The sequence below is a fragment of the Stegodyphus dumicola genome, chromosome 1 (assembly GCF_044657685.1).
Source record: "Stegodyphus dumicola isolate Sdum_Otavi_A_Nest chromosome 1, ASM4465768v1".
Lineage (NCBI taxonomy): Eukaryota > Metazoa > Arthropoda > Arachnida > Araneae > Eresidae > Stegodyphus > Stegodyphus dumicola.
In genome coordinates this window covers 12,044,468-12,064,442 of record NC_140768.1, presented here as the reverse complement: position 1 = coordinate 12,064,442, position 19,975 = coordinate 12,044,468, and the positions used below count along the sequence as shown (strand labels likewise).

Below are 19,975 nucleotides of genomic sequence, written 5' to 3'. Positions count from 1 at the left end.
AATACTTATGCTTCATTTTTTCTGGTTTTCTATTATGTATCAACAGAAATCCATTAATTCGATGCTTTTTCAGCATTCCTTGAAGTGTCAAATTACCGAGGTTTTAGGAATAAACAAAAATAAATAAACAACGTAATTAATAATTAAAATTCAATTAAATGTAATGAAAATAAATAAAGTTAAAATTATGGCAAATAAATACTAAATTAAAATACTGGAACTCATCTTACTGGGGTTCCGGCTAAGTTAAAACTGTCATTTCATATTGTAATTCATTACATGATATAATATGTTTTAAGACAAGGATTAGAGACATAGGACTGCCACCTTCTAGATTAATTCATAAGCTTTATCTTTAAATATCTTTCCGACTCTTTCTTTTCCTTTTTTTTTTTTTTTTTCCTTTAATCTGATATCACTTCGCATATCATATGCAGTTTCACTCATACACACACACACACACACACATATAATAATAATAATAACAAAGTGGTAAGTTTATTTTAGAAGAAATTTTACTGAAATAGTTATTTTTCCAAAGTATTAACGAAACTGTAGAAATATTAGTACTCTTAAACAAAAACCCGTACGTAATTCGAAGTTTGTACAGACATTAAACATAATTTATAATCTTTTAATTAATTAACTTTTGTTTACACCGAGGAAACTTTCTTATTGCGTAATCATCTCACATAAAAATACGGTTTTAAAAATGCATTAACTTAAAATTAAAATAGTGTAAAATACTTTTAGCTTTTAAATTTTTAAATTTCTTTTGCAAAGTTTAATAATAAAATTATAATTTTACCTTTTTTTATTTTTGTTTGGATCTGGAAATAAGTGAAGTTATTTTACATTATTAACTTAAATTCTGTGTATTTACAAAAGTTTCAAAAAGAAGTTGCGCCTGAGCAGAACAGTGTTTTGTGCATGTATTTTAAATTCTAATCTGTGGTGGCTACGGTTAAAAATTGTGGTTATTTACGTTTCGCTGTGCCACAGAAGATGGCGGCCAGCGAAGAGAGTTGTGATGGGAATCCAAATTTTGCTGTCATATGTTCCTTTATCGCAAAATTTGGAGATGATTGTGGAGTTAATGTTACTATTCCTTACCTTCAGCAAATGTTAGAAGACACTAAAAATGGTACGTACATTAAAGCTGAAGATACACGGGCCGCTATAAATGTGATGCCATTAACCTTGGGTACACTTGTCAACTCATTTTTAAAGAGATAATGAAATAATTCGAATAGCAAAAGTGCATGTGCAAACATCGTAAATTCATAATAAATTCAGTAGAATATATAATCTTTAGAGTTTGAATGTTCAGTATTTACCAACACAGCTTGTTAGCGTCATTTCTTTTTTAAATTTTGCATCTTTTCATGAATAATTACTTTAATCACTGGTAGAGTATTTGTTTATTAATATTATGGTACTCTGTGTTGTTATCGTTCTGTGATTCATTAAATTTATGTCTGGCCAGTATTGGCTTTAAGCATTATAATCGCTTGAGAAATACCTATCCTATATGTTATGTATATAATTAATAATAACACATTTAAAAGCACGTCCATTATTTATATCATACTGCATCTTCAGTGCCATCCGATCTTACTGTTTCTCTGTTTCTTACTTAATAGCGGGATTCAGAATCTGATCATCTCTAAAGAAAGAAAATAATTTTAACGTCTTAAGCCGGCTGTAACATAAATTTATTTATTTATTTTCCGCTTCTTGAGAACCTTAAGTTGGTCGTTATACAACATTTTATTTACGATCTTTCTTCTTTGTGGCTTGTAATCCTTGTTCTTTTCAGAAGAATGTTAATGGAATTTCTTTAAAAGTACTTTTTTTTTTTTTTTTTTTTGTGTGTGTGTGTGTGTGTGTGTGTGTGTACACTGTCTTTTTTTTTTTTTTTTTTTTTTGCTAACGGAAGCTAACTGTGACTAAATATATATATATATATCTAGTCACAGTTAGCTTCCATTTTAAAATTATCTTGCTATATATTTCAATTATTGCTCAGATGAAAACCCATTTATTTTTTCAAAATTTTTGAGGAGTTTGCTTTTTTTCACACATACAATATTACTATGCTTCATAGACTAATATGGTTTTACCAGCAATTTTGAATTTGTAGTAAGAGTATTTACTGAGACCTCTTCTCAAATAGTTGCCAAGGTTGACAGTCCTCACTACAGTCACTTAAGAACCCATCCTTCAGTAAAAGAGTCTGAGTGGGATTAGCACTATCCATTAACAAGATCCTCCTTTTGTTGTTTAAACAATGGGAGAAATAATAATAGGAAGAACCAATATTCTTGTTCAGTAAATTGGGATTTTAGCAAGAGTAATTAATTTAAGTTGCAAAATTAGTTTGCTATTACATGGATTCAAATAATTTTAATGAATTTATAATTTGCAACCTAAGACTTGAAATGTAATATTCCTTCCCTGTTCTGTGTTAACCACTGAATATATATATTTATATATATATATGTGTAATAATAAAATTCCATAATCAAGAATACACTTAAAATTCTAACTGTATCTTCTTTTCATTTTTAATGGCGATGTTCTCTTGTTTGAAAGTACTTGGAATTAAATCCGCAGCCCCGTAGTCAAGTTGTTTTTCCCGCCACGTACAGTTATAGAATGTTCTGGAAATATTTAAAGCGAACTGGATTGGCTGACGAGGCTGACGTCATTTCTTGGAAGATCCGCCTTTCCAGAGGCTATAAAAGGACTCGCAAAAGAATATCGGGTCTTTTCTTAATGTCACGATGCAGTAAACTTCATACAAAAAGTTATTAGTAATTCTTTTTTATTTACTCCGGATATCTGATTTTGTAATTGCTATTTTCTCCTGAAATATAATAAATGGATCCTGTTTTTTTAAAACTTATCGTCTGATAATTTAAGCTACGACTACATTTATTATTCTTCAACAATCTATTTATTCCTGACAAAAGTTGGTGCATCACACACACACACACACACATATATATAAAGCTTTTTAAATGTAATTTCTCTAAAAATGTCTATCAAATACAAGTAATGCAATTCAATGTTATTAATTAATGAAATTATGATGTCTTGTTAAGTGCCTGTAGAATAAGAAAAGAGCAATGCATTTTATGTAAGACATATTTGGTCTTGTGCAGGAACAAGAAGTTTGTTACCGTAAAATATATTTTTCCTCTGCTATTGCTGAGTATTTATGCTTTCTGAATTTTTCTCAGCACTGTTTGGATTTCATTTAAATTTGTCAAGAACTTTTTTTTCCCTCTTTCTTCTTATTTTTTTGTTGTTGTCATATTCAGAATATATGCTTTGAAAAATATTGTGATCATTCAGCCTAATTGACGCATTTGTTTTTCAGTTTTAAATTAAAATTTTGGCTAATCTTTGGATTATGGTAACTTGGCGATTTTTTGGCAAAAATTTGGCGACCAACCCTGCTACAGTAACCTGCTAATTTTTGTTTGGACTCCATTTTGTTTTCACGAAGTAAAGGTTTTTTTTTTTTTTTTTTAACTCAACATTTTTTTTCAACAATCTGCTAGCCGAATTGCGCTTATGCTAGAATTTTTATGGAACAAACGTGCTTAATCATGACGAAGATTAGGTGCGAAATTGGGAGAAAGTGCAGAATCGCAAATTTCTTGCCGCAAATTTTTAAGAATTCCACATACACGGTATCCATGTACAGGTCGACCTATTTTCACTTAAAAAAAATCCCAGAATTGCACAAAAATGGCATTGCGCACACTCTTGACTTTATCCATGTACACTGCTTAAGTCCTAGCTAGTAACCTTTATCGTCTTATCAAAATGTTGCCAAACTACCTGTTACCATATTCCAAAGATTAGCCAAAATTTTTTTTGTCATTAACTTTTTAAGTTAAATATTCTTGAAATGGTATTTTTATTCGGTTCATGGAAATCATAGTAACCTTTATCGCCTTATCAAAATGTCGCCAAACTACCTGTTACCATATTCCAAAGATTAGCCAAAATTTTTTTTGTCATTAACTTTTTAAGTTAAATATTCTTGAAATGGTATTTTTATTCGGTTCATGGAAATCATACACTGTTCTTAAAGAATAAAGTTTTGTTCTATCACATAATGCCTTGATTATTCCAAGTTTATTAGTGTTAAAGAATGAAACAGTGTTAATTTTAGCAAGGCTAAAAATATTATTATGTGAAGACTGCAAAATTTAGATATTAAAATTAGGGGCCTGTGTCTGATAACCTTCAAAACTAATAGTTTATTCAAAATGTATGCTAAAGTAAGGTAGCTGTTTTGCCTAATTTAAGAAAAATAGTAGTAAATTTTAATATATGAATTACTTTAAAGGTGTAATTTATACATTAAAATTATTTTAAAAAAATTATGATAAAATAGCAAGACATGTGATGTCTTCTTAAATCTTAAAAAGAAGATACTTTAGTGCATGATATAATATCTTGTCTCTGTATATATAAATCTTACTTTCAGTTTTAAATATGAACTGGAAAATTGCTCAAAGCTAGTTTAAAAATATATATTTTTCGTAGTTTATAAAAGTCAAGTATACGAGTAAGATATTTTAAATAGCCTCTGATCTTTCATTTGATTAATGTTTGTTCTTTGAATCGTAAACAAGCAAAGTGTGGGACTTTTTTTTGCTTTAAAAATAATTCCATGGTTATAATTTATATTTCTTATGTAACAGTAAAAGAAAGAATGAAAGTAAATTTCCAGTTCCATTCAAATCTGAAATTTATTTAAAATTATTAACATACTGTTTCTTAAAGAAAAAAATCTGAGACTTCTTTGTTTTAATTTTCAACTTTTCAAGTTAAATCACTTGTTTCCAGTTCCATTCAAATCTGAAATTTATTTAAAATTATTAACATACTGTTTCTTAAAGAAAAAAATCTGAGACTTCTTTGTTTTAATTTTCAACTTTTCAAGTTAAATCACTTGAGCTTCAGCCTGCATCTGTTTTTACTGAATTTTTACAATTAGTGGCATAACATACTATGTTTCTAGCTTTTGTACATACAGTCCTTATTAATTTTTTTAGCTGTATAATAATGATATCACCTCTAAAAGTTGCCAAATTTTCAAAGTGTGGCAAACTCTAGCAACCATGCTCATAACAATCCCAAAGTTATCTCCATTTTCAGATCTCCATTTTCATATGCACTCTTTTTGTTATATTTTAAGTTACAAAAGGTTTTGATAGACAAACCATGATATTTTTTACTTTAAATGTTCTAAAATGTGTTTTTATGGAATTTGCCAGCAGTGAAAGAAACTTCAATAACATTTGTGCAGGAATATAGTATAGTATTTGTGCAAGAATATAGAATATAGTATTAGAAATATAGTAGAATATAGTATAAAATAGTAGTAAAAATCACTAGAGGGAACGATAATGATGTGTTTGGTAGACAGCTGGTGTGCACTGCTGTGTTTGTGCAACTCTCTGATATTTTTAAACAAACAGATCAATGCATACGTGGGAAAATGTTACAAAGGTACAGATGGATTTTGTGAGAAATGTGTGTTATTTTTTTTAATTAACGTATCATCCCTATTTAATAATTAAAGTTTGTATTGTAAATTACTAAAGTATGTTTTACAATAAATATCGATAGTTCAGCAATCTTTTTTTACAGAAGGTCGTGAAAATTGCCATTTTGCACAAATAACTTAACTGTTCATTTTTAAAAAATAAAATTGTATCAAGGTGGTTGCATTCAAGAACTCGTTGGTAACTAATTTTTCATCAAGCTAATATGTAAAAGCCAACAACAATTTTCAATGTGGCATTCAAGTTTTGCACAAGAGTAGTCAATCAGTAAACTATAAAGAGCAAAGGAACTACTCTTATATGCACCCTCAGGTTGCCAAATTTCTCGCCAAAAATGTTTGGCTAGAAACTCCACGCCACCATATTACTGCCTAAATTTTTTGTCTACATTTCGAATTTTAAGCCTAAAATGTATCCAAAAATGCGGTTTTCGCCTATGTGAAAACCACGTTTTGAAAACACAATTTAAGCTAAAAATCCAAAACAAAACCAAAAAATTTAGATAGCAAAAATGTGAAGTTTCTAACCAAAAATATTTGACAAGAATCCATGTACACAGCGATATGTTTTGACTTAAAAAAACACCTACTAATTGCACATTCTAAGCAGTGAAGGAATCTACGAACTATGCACACCTCGCTTCAGTAAATTAATATAACAACAATAAATTTCAAAGAATACCATGTACGCAGCATTCTGTTTAAACTTTAAAAAAAAACAGCTACGAATTGCACAATCTAGGCATTGTGCACAAACCAACCAAATAAACTATAAATTACAATAATTCAAAAAACGACAATAACAACAGAAATTCATAGTAAAAAAAACAATTAACATAACATTCTACAAAATAAAAACAGTAAAATAAAATGCACTTACCATAATACATTCCTGAATAAAATTTTGCCAGTCACAACGTCTGTGAATTAAAGTGCCACTATTTTGCTACATCACATGTCTTTTTGAGATTCAAAATTTTGAAAGTAACGATAAAAACTGCCTCCAAAGTTAACTTACTACACCAAAACCACAATGCAAATCTTAAACTTCGCTGACAGCCACATACTTTACCAGCAACCATTTGATTGCAAATCCACACAAGAACTATCAGAAATGCCCTTCTTCGTCCGAGTTCTCATAGCAGCTCCACATTTTGGACTCCTATTTAAAAGTCTCACAGAAGTTCCAAAAATACACTTCCATCCTCATAAACACACCCATGAACAAAAGACTCGTAATAACTCCAACGTCGTACCTTTTAATACTAAATTTACTTTTCACACAATCTAAAATATGCGACTGAAATCTTGCCACCATGTCTATCATTGCAACATAGGCCATTTGAAAACACGCACGACACGAACCAATGAGCAATTAAACCACTCCAGCAAAAGATTTTTCAACGTCAACAGGGTTGCCATACAGCATGCAATCGTGCCAAAATCCAGTGCAGAATACATATCGCCACACTTGGTGATATTAGGGCACATATAAGAATAAAGCCGAGCAAGAAACACCAATAATAAAGCGCTTTATTTTTTGAGAAATTCTTAATGTACACAATGATCTGTTTTTGCTTTAAAAAATTGAGACTCGTACAAACTCGGCATCTGACAATTTTGGTTTTGTGCACCAATCAAAAAAGGGCACGTGCTACCCACATAGCTCAGTATCGCATGAATATTTTTTTGCCGTCATTGTGGGTTGCTGCATAATTATTTTGGTGACATACTGCCTTGTGAATACTTTTTTCGACTTTTAGCGAAGAGTGTAGATAATCAGCAAGTAAATTCTTTTAAAAAAAACTCTAGGTTTACATGTTGAACCATGCTTAAATACAGTCAAAAGTCGTTAATCTGGACTTGTCGGGACTTCGGCGATTCCGGATTATAGATCATCAGTTTAAATCTGGTAAGACGGCATGCAGAAATTATAAAATTAAAAATATGAAACCGTAATTTATAAAATAAAGAACAATTATGATCTAAAGGGTATCAAAATTTACCAAAAAAAAAAAGCTTAATATTTATTTCTTTACTTTATTAAACATTTCTTTCAATGTAAGTTGTTTAAGTTGCTTCATTTTTTATGTGATAATACATTTTCTTTAATTCTATAAACAGACATAATTTCTTGTTCAGTTACAAAGTTCCGCTGTTCAAGTCCTATAATTGCTGTGTCGAGAATACCGACTAATTTGTCAATGGAAATTTTTTCGTTTTCAATAACCTCTGTCACTTTCTTTGCTATCGGAAGCGAATTATAATGACTAGGAATTTGATTTAAATCATATCAAAGGTGGAGTACATCGAGATGAAATACTACATTTAGTAAGGAATTATAAGCCAAATAAAATAAAAATATCTGCCCTGAAGATAAGGATAGTGCTGACAAATCAACTTCCAATTCATTGCGCATTAAAGCAGCGTTAAAGATAAACAAAGTTTAAATAAACAAACGTTAAAGTTTATATAAACAAAGGATATGCTTTTATCCATTTTTTGCAGCAATTCCACTTTCTGTTTAATGGACTTCGAAACATACTTTCGCTTTGTAGATCCGTTACATATTAGTAAATAATTTGCTATACTACATTACTATATGTAACAGTATAGCAAATAGCAATTATTAGTAAATAATTGCTATTTGCTATACTGTTACATATTAGTAAATAATTTGCTTTTGCATAGTAAATATGTATCAAATTCTATTTGACATAATCGAAAGTTCAAGCTTACTTTTATAAAATTGCTCTAACAGTCTGCAAAAAATAATAAGCCAAATCCAATTCGAAGATTAAGGAACAACACAATCTGCAACATTAACTGAATTAGATAATTTTAGCTTAGCTTATACCATCCGTTATACATTAAACGCACATTCGTATTTTGCGCACGCGCACACGCATATTCACAGCCGTAAAGACACATGCGCAGAAAGTTTGTAGCTTTGAGGTCCGGATTATAGATCATTCCGGATTATGGGTGTCCGAATTAACGACTTTTGACTGTATAAATAAATACGCAGGAGCTTGAATGGATGGCTTCATCACATTTGAAATTTATTGGTTTTGCACAGGGTTGCTGTATTTCGAATTGATGTTCAGATGTGTGGAAAGATGTGTGGTTGTTGATTTATGGTTCTCTTTCTCTGGACTTTCAGTGTTTTAGCAAAGGCTTGCTTGTAGTGACATCTGTGGATTAAGTCAGAAGTGTGATGCAGTCCTTGGAATACCATTAAGGACAGAACCTGAGTTTGTGTTGTGAGAGGGAAATACTTTACCTTTTCGCAAAAGTAGTGGCCATAACTGATATTTTGAAGTAAAAATTAAAAATAAATGGAAATAACTAAGAAGTCCAGTTACTTTCATATGAATTTTAAAATTAGAAAAAGATTTCTTTGCAATTTCCAGATGTAATTCCAGACATAGTTCTGAATTTTATCTGATCAAAAGATATAATAAGATAAAAAGATCAAGAATTATCAGCTGTTAATTAGTCTAAAAGTAAGTAATTAAATCTATATGTATCACATGTACATAGATTTTCTTCATTGGGTGGTTAAATTCATTGATCTAAATTTTAGAAATGATATTTTTATTTAGAAAATATCATTTTTAAAATTTAGGTTGATAATTTAATTAAATTTATTCATTAATATTTTTTCCTTCTACAAAATTTTATATGTCTATTATAATGGCATAAATGCTACAAGCAAAAATGATGGAGAATCCAGTCTTTAATGTACAGGCTGTTACAGAAAATCTACATCAAGTTATAAAGAATCTAGAGAATTTTAGGACCATTCAAAAGTTTGTAGAAAGGTGATGGTAAATTTCTAAATACTATAGATTTTTTCCCCTCTGAAATTCCAAGAGAACAAATATCTTTTTCTGTGAAGGACAAGCTAAGACATTAAGATTGTCTAAGGGAATTTTAAAATCTGTTCCAATTTTTTGATGTTTTAGATAACACACTATAATACTTCACAGAGAGATCTTTGCAGCGGAACAGTGCAATAGTGACTTGCATATTAAAAGAATGGAGTAAGACTCATTCAAATACTACAAAAATGCATTTGTGAAACCAAGCAGCATTAATAATTCTGATAATTTGGATTTATAAGACGTTTTTAGAAATAAAAGATGTTCTTTGTACCATGCAGCTGCTGCCATGTAGGGCCTTGAAAGAAAAGTTTTAACAATATAATAATCTCTCTTATTCACCAGATTTGGTCAGTTGCAAACTAATTTCTGTTCAGAAGTCCTTTGCAAAGGTTTCATTTCTTTAGGTAGAAACCCTTATATGCTTCGCCATATTCGATTGAATTAACAACAACTTTTAATCCTCTTAATTGAAAACTTAAAGGCACCCTATTTCAGAAGTTCAGAAAATGCTGCCTATGAAATATATGAGATATGCTGTAATTTTTAAATTAAGTATTTAAGCACTTTCTGGTTACCTGATTTCCCTCTGAAAAGTCGTTGGAGAGAAATATTTGGGATCTTTATGTCTGTTTCAATGATGCATGAAGTGTTGCCTTTTTTATATCTTTTTCCATGTAAGACATACACAGTTCTCAGTTTTTGCTCTGTTATTCTTTCCATGTACACAGTGATCTGTTTCACTAAAAATTTCCATAGTTTCCGACATAAATTCTCTTGCTTTAATTCCAAACTATAGAATTCAAATTTCATGGATCAAAGGACATAGTGGCCATTTTGGTAATGCTCAAACAGGTGACATAGCCAAAAAAGCAATTTTTAATCAAGATAGTTTTGAAATCATAATTCTAAGACCTTGTTCAAATTGCAAACATCAACTAAAATAGCTTGCTTCAAAGTATTGGCAAGATTTGTGGAATTATGCTTCACAGGGAAGAAATACATATAATTGATTCCCATTGTAAGCTCTGAATCTTTGCACACGAATCTTTCATTAAATTACCATATAACATCACATGGACCCTTCCCCACTATTATTTCTAGATAAGAAATATGACAAACTCTGACTTCTGTATATGTGGGGAACTGAGAACTTGATTGTTACAACTTTCTCATGCTCTGTAACTGAGGATAATCACAAAATCCTCGCAAACTGATCTGCTGGAATTCCAAAGGTTTCTAATTGAAGATAAATATCAGTATCCAAAGTGTCAAAAAATTATACAATGACTCTTGTTTCTATGGCCGAGATCTATTTAAGTGCAAGTTCCTGGTGCTGCATAAATTTAATGAACATCTGTAAATATGTTCAAAAGGATTTCACATATGAACTTTATAAACTGTAATAACCTGCTCCAGTATATTATTTTAAGTACCGTTTTAAAAATTGCTTTGGTCCCTTGTCAAGATTATTTTCTGTGTTCCTATTTTTGCATTCCCAAATCCCTGAGCTTTCAGATTCTAACTTTGTTTTATTTATTTAACTTTTTTGTTTTATTTATTATATTTAACTTTGTTTGTAACAGTGTTTTTTGATGTTTTTCTCAAAGAGTTTGACCATGTGGACACTTCTTTAGATGTAATTCAAGATGTATTTTATGCATGCTAATATATATTGTACATATTAGAGACACAGAAATTTCTTGAAATTGATGAAATTTTGTTTTTCAGATTTTGTTTCATTGAGTGGGGGCTCAAAATTACACACAAAGGTGCATCTGACCCATGGGGTGGCACTGGATAAAATTGCAACTGTGTTGTTTAATTAAAAGTTGAAAATTTAAAAAAAGGGGGGTATTTGTGATTACTTAATTGCTTTGTCTATAAGCTAAATTATTTTTTTCTCTTTAGTTCCGTAATGATTTTGAGTTTTAAATAAAATCTTATTTTATAAAAACCTCCTTTTTTTGTCGTTGAAAAGGTTTTTTTTTTTTTTTTTTTTTTTTGCATGCATATCAGCATTCTTCTTTTTACAGTAAACACGTATCGGGAATCTGGAAATTTTATGCTTTAAATAAATATTACTTTTGGTTGCATATCGCATTATGTTTTAAAATCGATAGTGCTTAGTGATGTTAACTGCTGCTTGCCTGAATAATTTAATAATAAAAATAAATTATTCTCAAATGAATCTTTTTAAGAATCCATAGTTATATAAAAGTGTAAAGCTTTGAATCTGGTCCAGGATCACTAATTCAAAAAATAACAGTGACTTGCCTAATATGGTAATAATATGTGGCTCTAGACAGAAATCTGATAACTACTCAGAAATTCAAAAGAGCTATTTGCTTCCTTCTTCCATTTCTAAATACAGTAGAATTCCAGATACCCTATAATCCTTGCTCAATTTTTGAAGTAAATAAACAAAATTTCAAATTTTAGACTAATCAACATGGCAGGTTTCTTCCCCCTTACAAATTTGTAAATAATTTTTTTTAAACAAAATTACATTTTATTTATGACCTATTTGGAATGTTTTTTTTTATTAACTTTTAGTCTGGTATTTGTTGCTATAGTCAAAAGTTTGTCGTTGACTTTTTTACTATTTTCCTATAAGCTAAATACTTTAGATGGCAATGCAATGAAATGATTTTTTCAAAATTAGATTTCTAAAATTAAAATTTGAAATAATATTTCGTGCATATCATCATTTAACGAACAAATTTAAGATATTGGTAACTGTTTGAGCTGTCAGATAGAGGGAATAAAAAATCTTTTAAATGAAATTTTTACTGTAATTGCTGATTTTTGCCAAATTTTAAAAAAATCACTCAATTTTTTTGACTATTTGACGTAATTTATTTTGCAGTTTCAAAATCCAGAAATAAATTGGTTACAAAGTTTTGAAATTATCATAGAACTCTTCACCCTCTTTTAATAAAATAATAAGAAACTTAATTGAAGATTTTTCTACATTCTTTTCAAAAGAATATGCTACAATATGAAACAGAAGAGGATTCAATTTCAAGGTTCTGATATAATTATGTCCCACTATTTTTCTTGCTTTCACATCTCAAACATAATGGGATTGATTAGTGTTTAAATTTATTTGCCATAAAATCTATCACATCATTTTAAATTTTTTCCATTTCATAAATTTATAGTACAGTCAAAAGTCGTTAATCCGGACTCGTCGGGACTTCGGCGATTCTGGATTTTATCTCTATATCTTTTATCTTATTTATTCTGGATATTATCATTTTAAATCTGGTAAGATGGCATGCAGAAATTATAAAATTAAAAATATAAAAAACCATAATTTATGAAATAAAGAACAATTATGATCTAAAGGGTAACAAAATTTACAAAAAAAGCTTAATATTTATTTGTTTACTTTATTAAACATTTCTTTCAATGTAAGTTGTTTAAATTGCTTCATTTTTTATGTGATAATACATTCTCTTTAATTCTATAAACAGACATAATTTCTTGTTCAGTTACAAAGTTCTGCTGTTCAAGTCCTCTAATTGCTGTGTCGAGAATACCGACTAATTTGTCAATCAAAATTTTTTCATTTTCAATAACCTCTGTTACTTTCTTCGCTGTCGGAAGCAAATTATAACGACGAGGAATTTGATTTAAATCTTATCAAAGACGGAGTACATCGAGATGAAATACTACATTTAGTAAGGAATTATAAGCCAAATAAAATAAAAACATCTGCCCTGAAGATAAGGATAGTGCTGACAAATCAACTTCCAATTCATTGCGTGCCGCCGCGGCGTTAAAGATAAACAAAGTTTAGATGAACAAACGTTAAAGTGTAGATAATCAAAGGATATGCCTTTATCCATTTTTTGCAGCAATTCCACTTTCTGTTTAATGGACTTCGAAACATACTTTCTCTTTGTAGATCCTTTACATATTAGTAAATATATATCAAATTTTATTTGACATAATCGAAAGTTCAAGCTTACTTTTATAAAATTTCTCTAACAGTCTGCAAAAAATAATAAGCCGAATCCAATTCGAAGATTAAGGAACAACACAATCTGCAACATTAACTGAATTAGATAATTTTAGCTTAGCTTATACCGTCCGTTATACATTAAACGTGCATTCGTAAACGTATATTGCGCACGCTCACACGCATATTCGCAGCCGTAAAGGTCTTACGTGACGCATGCGCAGAAAGTTTGTAGCTTTAAGGTCCGGATTATGGGTGTCCGAATTGATGACTTTTGACTGTATTCCTGTTTATTGGAACTAAAAATATGTTTTTTTTTTTAAAATATATTATAAGATTAATGAATAACGACCATTTATTAGGAGTTCTCACATGCTGTATAAATTAATTTTACAAGTTTTAAATATTAGTACATCACTGTGATAAATGAGATTGTAAAAATAAGTGGCAACAGTTGTAGACACATTAAGTTATTTCAAAGCAAGAAAAATGAAAAATGAGCAATGTCCTCACCGGGCCTCGAACCACGGACCTTTTGAATACGTGTTGAGTGTGCTGACGCTGCACCACGAAGGCATGCTAAGAGGGTGGGAGAAATACCTTATATACTCCCCCTTTTAAAGGGCGACTGGGGTTTTAGGATCCCAGTCACCAAATCCTGGTGGTGAAGAATCATCATTTACCACCTTTTAGTTTGGATGCCACTGTAGAGACATTAGGTTATTTTGAAGCAGGAGAGATAAAAAAATTACTTGAACCACGGGCCTCTCGAATACACGTCGAGCGTGCTGACCACTACACCACAAAGCCATGCTAAGAAGATGGGAGAAATACGTTATACAGTAAGACAGAGTTCTAAAGATTTTTAAAATGTATGGAATTAAAAAAATTGTACTTTTTTTATAGAGTTGGATGAAGTGAATGTAATGTCCTATTATGTAGCATGAGAGTGTGAAATCATTTAGATGGAATATTAATTGAAGAACTGGACTGCTTGAAACTCACTGGAAAGGTTCCTTGCAATAATGAAGCATTACAAGAGATGGATAGAATGATAAATTAATAGACCATCATCAGCTTCATAACTTAGAAACAAAAAAATGTTAATAAAAAGTAAAATTTTTTTTTATACTTTTTTTTTTAAAATTTGAATCCCGTAACTGATTTTTGACTCTTCTATTCAGTCACATATGAAAATTCAGTTACTGTATATCTAAAAACCTTTTAATATATTTCAATATTTGAAATACAATTTTCTAGTAGTTTTCAGTTTTTCCTTCAACATCTTTTAGTGTTTGAATAAGTTTTCAGAAGTGTATGTATGTGATATAATTGCTATTTGTGTATTAAATAATAATCATGATAATCATTTTTCTTTTCTAGTAAATGAAGATCTAAAAGAATTACACATTCATTTATTAAGAAGAGGACGAAAAAGAGTTAATAAAGAGCGATGGGAAAAGTCCTTAATCAAAGTTAGTAAATCAATACATTAAAGCAAGAATTTATTTTTCATAAGTTTTTCCTTTTTTAGCTAGAAGTTTTAGTTCCCCCCAAGTAATTTTTATTTTCTAAACCTAGATTAATATGAAATTTAGCATTTATTTCAAATTTTAAAATTAAAATATTGAAGCAACCTATTTAAAATACAGGATGTGTATTTTAAATACTCAATGTAAATTTTCACATTAAATTGATGTGCTTTTGTCATTTATGAGATTTTCATTTTACGTTTTGATATTTCCCCTTCACTATCAAAATGGCTGTTCTATTTCAATAGATTTAGAATTTGCAGTATTTGTTAACAGTACCTTGAGTCAGTATTCTGTCACATTATATTATGATTTATATTTGTGGATTAACCTTTTTTAACAAAAGTAAATTACATAAATCCCTTGACTTGTGTCTAATATCTAATACAGTACAAAGTCTTTAATCCGGACTTGTCGGGACTTCGGCGTTTCTGGATTAGGGGTTTTTCCGGATTATAGATCATCAATTTAAATCTGGTAAGGTGGCATGCAGAAATTATAAAATTAAAAATATGAAACCATAATTTATGAAATAAAGAGCAATTATGATCTAAAGGGTATCAAAATTTACAACAAAAAAAAAAAAAGCTTAATATTTATTTGTTTACTTTGTTAAATATTTCTTTCAATATAAGTTGTTTAAGTTGCTTCGTTTTATCTGCTAATACTTTCTCCTTAACTCTATAAACAGACATAATTTCTTGTTGAGTTACAAAGTTCCGCCGTTCAAGTCCTGTTAATTGCTGTACCGAGAATACCGACTAACTTGTCAATCGAGATTTTTTCATTTTCACTTACCTCTCTGTCACATTCTTCATGTCTTTATCCATTTTTTGCAGCAATTCCACTTTTTGTTTGATGGACATCGAAGCATGCTTTCGCTTTATAGATCCTTTGGCAGCTCCAGAATCGGAAACTCTTTTTGACATAATCGAAAGTTCAAGCTTACTTTTTATAAAATTGCTCTAACAGTCTGCAAAAAATAATAAGCCGGATCCATTTAGAAGATTAAGGAACAACGTAATCTGCAACATTAACTGAAATAGATAATTAGATAATTTTAGCCTAGGTTATACCATCCGTTATACGTTAAACGTGCATGCGTAAACGTATTATACGCATGCATAAACTCGTATGTGCATGTGTAAACGATACGCACGCGCAGAAAGTTTGTAGCTTTGAGGTCCGGATTATAGTCATTCTGGATTGTGGATGTCTGGAATAAAGACTTTGTACTGTGTAAATAATATGAGGACTTATTTCTTTATTAAGGAAAGATTTTTTTAAAGGTACGAGCCCTTTTTAATAAGCATAATATGCATAAAAAATTTCTTGTAAAATCGGCTTTTTTATCAAAACACCTTAATTTTCACAAACAAGTTTTAGAATATTTTTCTTAATGTGGGTTAAAAGATTCTATTTAATGCAATTAAAATGAAAAGTAACATAAAATTGGTGTGCTGCGTGAACAAAATTAATAAGTAACTACATATGACAATTTATGTCAGTGAACTTAGAAATTTAAAAAAAAATACTTGTATATACAAAATTCATGTACATAATACATTGTAGAGCATTTATATAGAGAAAAGCTATAAATATTTTATTGTATGATATAGTTCGAAATGCTAATCAATACACAATCCAACATCACAAGTTTTGCATTCATATTGAGTCAGCTTTCGCTGATTGGTAATTTTTGAGTGAAATGTATACCTTATCTTTCCTTAATTCCCATTAACACATTTATATAGTTATGAGAAATACTGTCCAGCACGATGTAAAGGATTATTTCCCAAATGCCTAGTGTAGATTAATCTGTTTTGTTCCATTAGCTGGTGAATTAAGTTGCTTTGGAATTGTAATGATGGAATACTTTCATATTTATTTCTTTTGAATAATAGCTTTGCATTGAAAACAGTCATATCCAAAAAAGTGAAAAACAATTTTCAGTACTATTTCATCGTTTTTCTGAAAGCTGGATAGTGCTGCAGTATTGAATCTCTTTCATCAAATCTTCCCCATTTTTTTATTTTTGCCATTTATTATGCATTCTCTTTTAAGAATGTACTCTCATCTCTCTCTTTTTTTCCCAAATGACATTACATTTGAGTTATGTATTGTTATAAGTAATGTTACTTCTTTTTCTTATCTTTGAATGAGGGACTTTGAGAATATAAAAACACGTTAAAAATATTTTAATTTACTTGCATTTTTGAGTTTTGGAGAGGAAGAGAGAAATGATTGTCTAGCAGTGATGAAGGGTGTACGAGGTAAAAAATTTTGAGAACCACTGATCTGGGGGAAAATATGCCAGTATCTTCTTTTGTAATAAGAAGCTGAAATAAAATATTTTATCTTGATGTATTGCAATGTGTATTTATTACTTGGACTTGTATTTTATTTCAGTATGTTTTATGCATAAATTACACAAGCCTTTAAAATACAGTGAATTAGTATTACAACATTTCCTGTGACATATTATTGATTCTTATTACAGTTTATAAACTTTATAGCCTATGAACTATCATTATCAAGGTGATATATAATTCTTCTTCTTAATTAAATAGTTTATAATTATTTAATAATATCCTCAAATATGCTGTAACAATGTCCTAAAAATAATATTGTAGTAATATTTTTAAATGTAGAAAGCCAGCAGTTATACATGCTAAACTTACCTTTTTATTAATTTTTTTGTAAAGTTAGAATACTATAAAATAGAAAATTGTTCATTTGAACAAAACTAATAGCAGATTTCTGCATTTTTGTGTATTGCTTTTTATAAATTATCTGTTTTCCATGATCTATGTACCAATGCCAGTGTCTCAACTGAAGAAAAGAAAAAAAAGGTTAAAAATTGGGTACTTTTCCATTTTGTCGGCGCAAGCGATAAAGTCGCCAAAAATGGTACAACCAATGCCAAACGGAATATTCTCGCTGGTAACCTTTTACGCCACATTTTCAAAACAAGTCGCAGCCACTTTTTATCAGATTTGTTGCAAATATGGCTTATTGTAACCTTTTTTGCATCATCTCTCCTCCTTGAAATAATTCTAACTTTTACATGAGGTTTAGTTTTTATTTTAAAGCGATTTTATTTTATAGCAATTTTTTCGTACTTCGTTTTCACCCCAACTGTTTGTATTATGAACGGACTGTTCCAGCTTAATTAATATGCAAAGACATGTATAAATATCTTGCATCGTTCTTGTTCACTAGTCCTTCTTGTTCCTGTTTCCATTGCTCTTTGGGTGTTGTTCCAGCTCACATTTAGAGACGTTCTTGTGAAGCGTTTCGTCCAGCGTTGAGTGGCTCTTCAGTGCCGCGGTTCTGGGCCATGTTTGTTTTCCTGCATTCCGCAAAGCGGTGATGTATTTCAAGTTGTGGTTTCTAGTGAGCAACTGCTGTGTGCGGCATCTTTTCCAAGGTTAAGCAGCGATGTTTTTCAAGCTGTGGTTTCCCGTAAGCAACTGCAGTGAGTGGCATCATTAACAAAAGTGTTTTCAAGGTTAAGCGGTGATATATTACAAGTTGTGGTTTCCTGTGAGCAACTACTGTGGGCGGCAACTTTAACACAAGTGTTTACCAGGTGTAGCGGCGATATTTTGTCAAGCTGTGGTTTCCCGTAGGCAACTGCGATGAGTGGAATCTATAAACTCAAGTATATTCAAGGTTTAATTTTTTTTGGCCAAAAGCATAGACCTATTTAGTCAAGTGAAATTCACATTAATCATGTAGTTTTTGTTCTGTGATATGTTTTACGCGAGTTATTGAATGCCAGTATTCATAGAACAGGTAATATGTTTGTTGTATCATTAATAGTGTAATATTCGTAAAAGTAAAAAAAACCCTTGGGGTTTAATGAATAGTTAACTAAGTGCACTTTTTGGCAATGATTATGTTACAATAACTTTAAGTTTCAAGTATTTATCAAATCTATTTATTGTATTTTGATTTTTATATATATTGTTAATAAATTGGTAAAATTTAAAACTTTTGTCATCCATGTCTGCATAATACATAATCTTAGGGTATTTCTTCTGCTATAATTATTTCTGCTAAATGTTTTCTATAACCTTAAACTTTGTTTTTGCATCAAGATTGATTGTTTCTTTCAATGCTGGCATACAATTACATAGAATTTTTACCAAATAGTTCAATTTTATGCTCTAAGGCCATTCGTGGTAATTAAGTGTATTATGATGCAATCACACCGCTCACTCAAAGGCAAAAATATAGAAAAAGCAAAGTCAAGGGTTAAATTCATCAATTCTAATGAGAATGCACTAGCAAAGTAAAGCATTGCGGTTTTACATAATTTCTAAGTAAGGTATTTGTACAAATTTAAATAATTCTTGCATTTAAACTTTTACTCCAAATTAAGATTTAACTAGAAATTAATGTAGGTAATTACTGAGAGAATTAGATTTTTGTAGTTTAGTTTACATGAGATGAGATCACTTCGGGTCACGTGGTATGAAATGGCGAATCAGGATGTTGTACCATAAAAGCATAGTAAATTCTTAAATTAATGTCTTTTTAAAAATTTTAAATGATATTAAAACGTTTATGCTTTCAAAATAAAAAAATTCTTAGAACTAACATTTGTTAAAATTTTTTTTATGCGTATACTGTGTGTTGTCGCCAATAAAGTCTGCTTGGCGAGGTTTGCACTGACGAAACGGAAAAGTACCAAAAATTGTTTAATGTTTTAAATCTTTGAAATATAGCTCATAGTGACCTCAAAGTATTCAGAAAATGAAGAATAAGAAATGAAACCATATTCAGAAATAGACATGTGCAGAAATATAATAGAATGAATAAGTGTGCATCTTATTAAAGTAGTAGCATAACTGATGTTGCTAACTGGACAAATGAAACATTTCATCCTCTTGTTAATGAGTGTGTTATGTAAAAGTATGCAACATGCTAATTTAAAATGACTCAGTATTTAGCAACCATAGGTTAAATTCCAAACATTGCATTTCATATTGCATGG

The 19,975-nt window shown here is 30.0% G+C and overlaps 1 protein-coding gene across 1 annotated transcript in view; it reads left to right on the top strand.

The window, feature by feature from the left end:
• The first annotated feature begins 972 nt into the window (after window positions 1-972).
• LOC118187348 (uncharacterized) overlaps window positions 973-19,975 on the top strand; it is a 78,229-nt gene continuing 59,226 nt past the window's right edge. Inside the window, exons 1-2 of the mRNA XM_085812860.1 lie at window positions 973-1,144; window positions 14,825-14,916. Coding sequence (XP_085668986.1) covers window positions 1,006-1,144; window positions 14,825-14,916 — 231 coding nt within the window. The 5' untranslated portion in view covers window positions 973-1,005. The remainder of the gene's footprint in view (window positions 1,145-14,824; window positions 14,917-19,975) is intronic.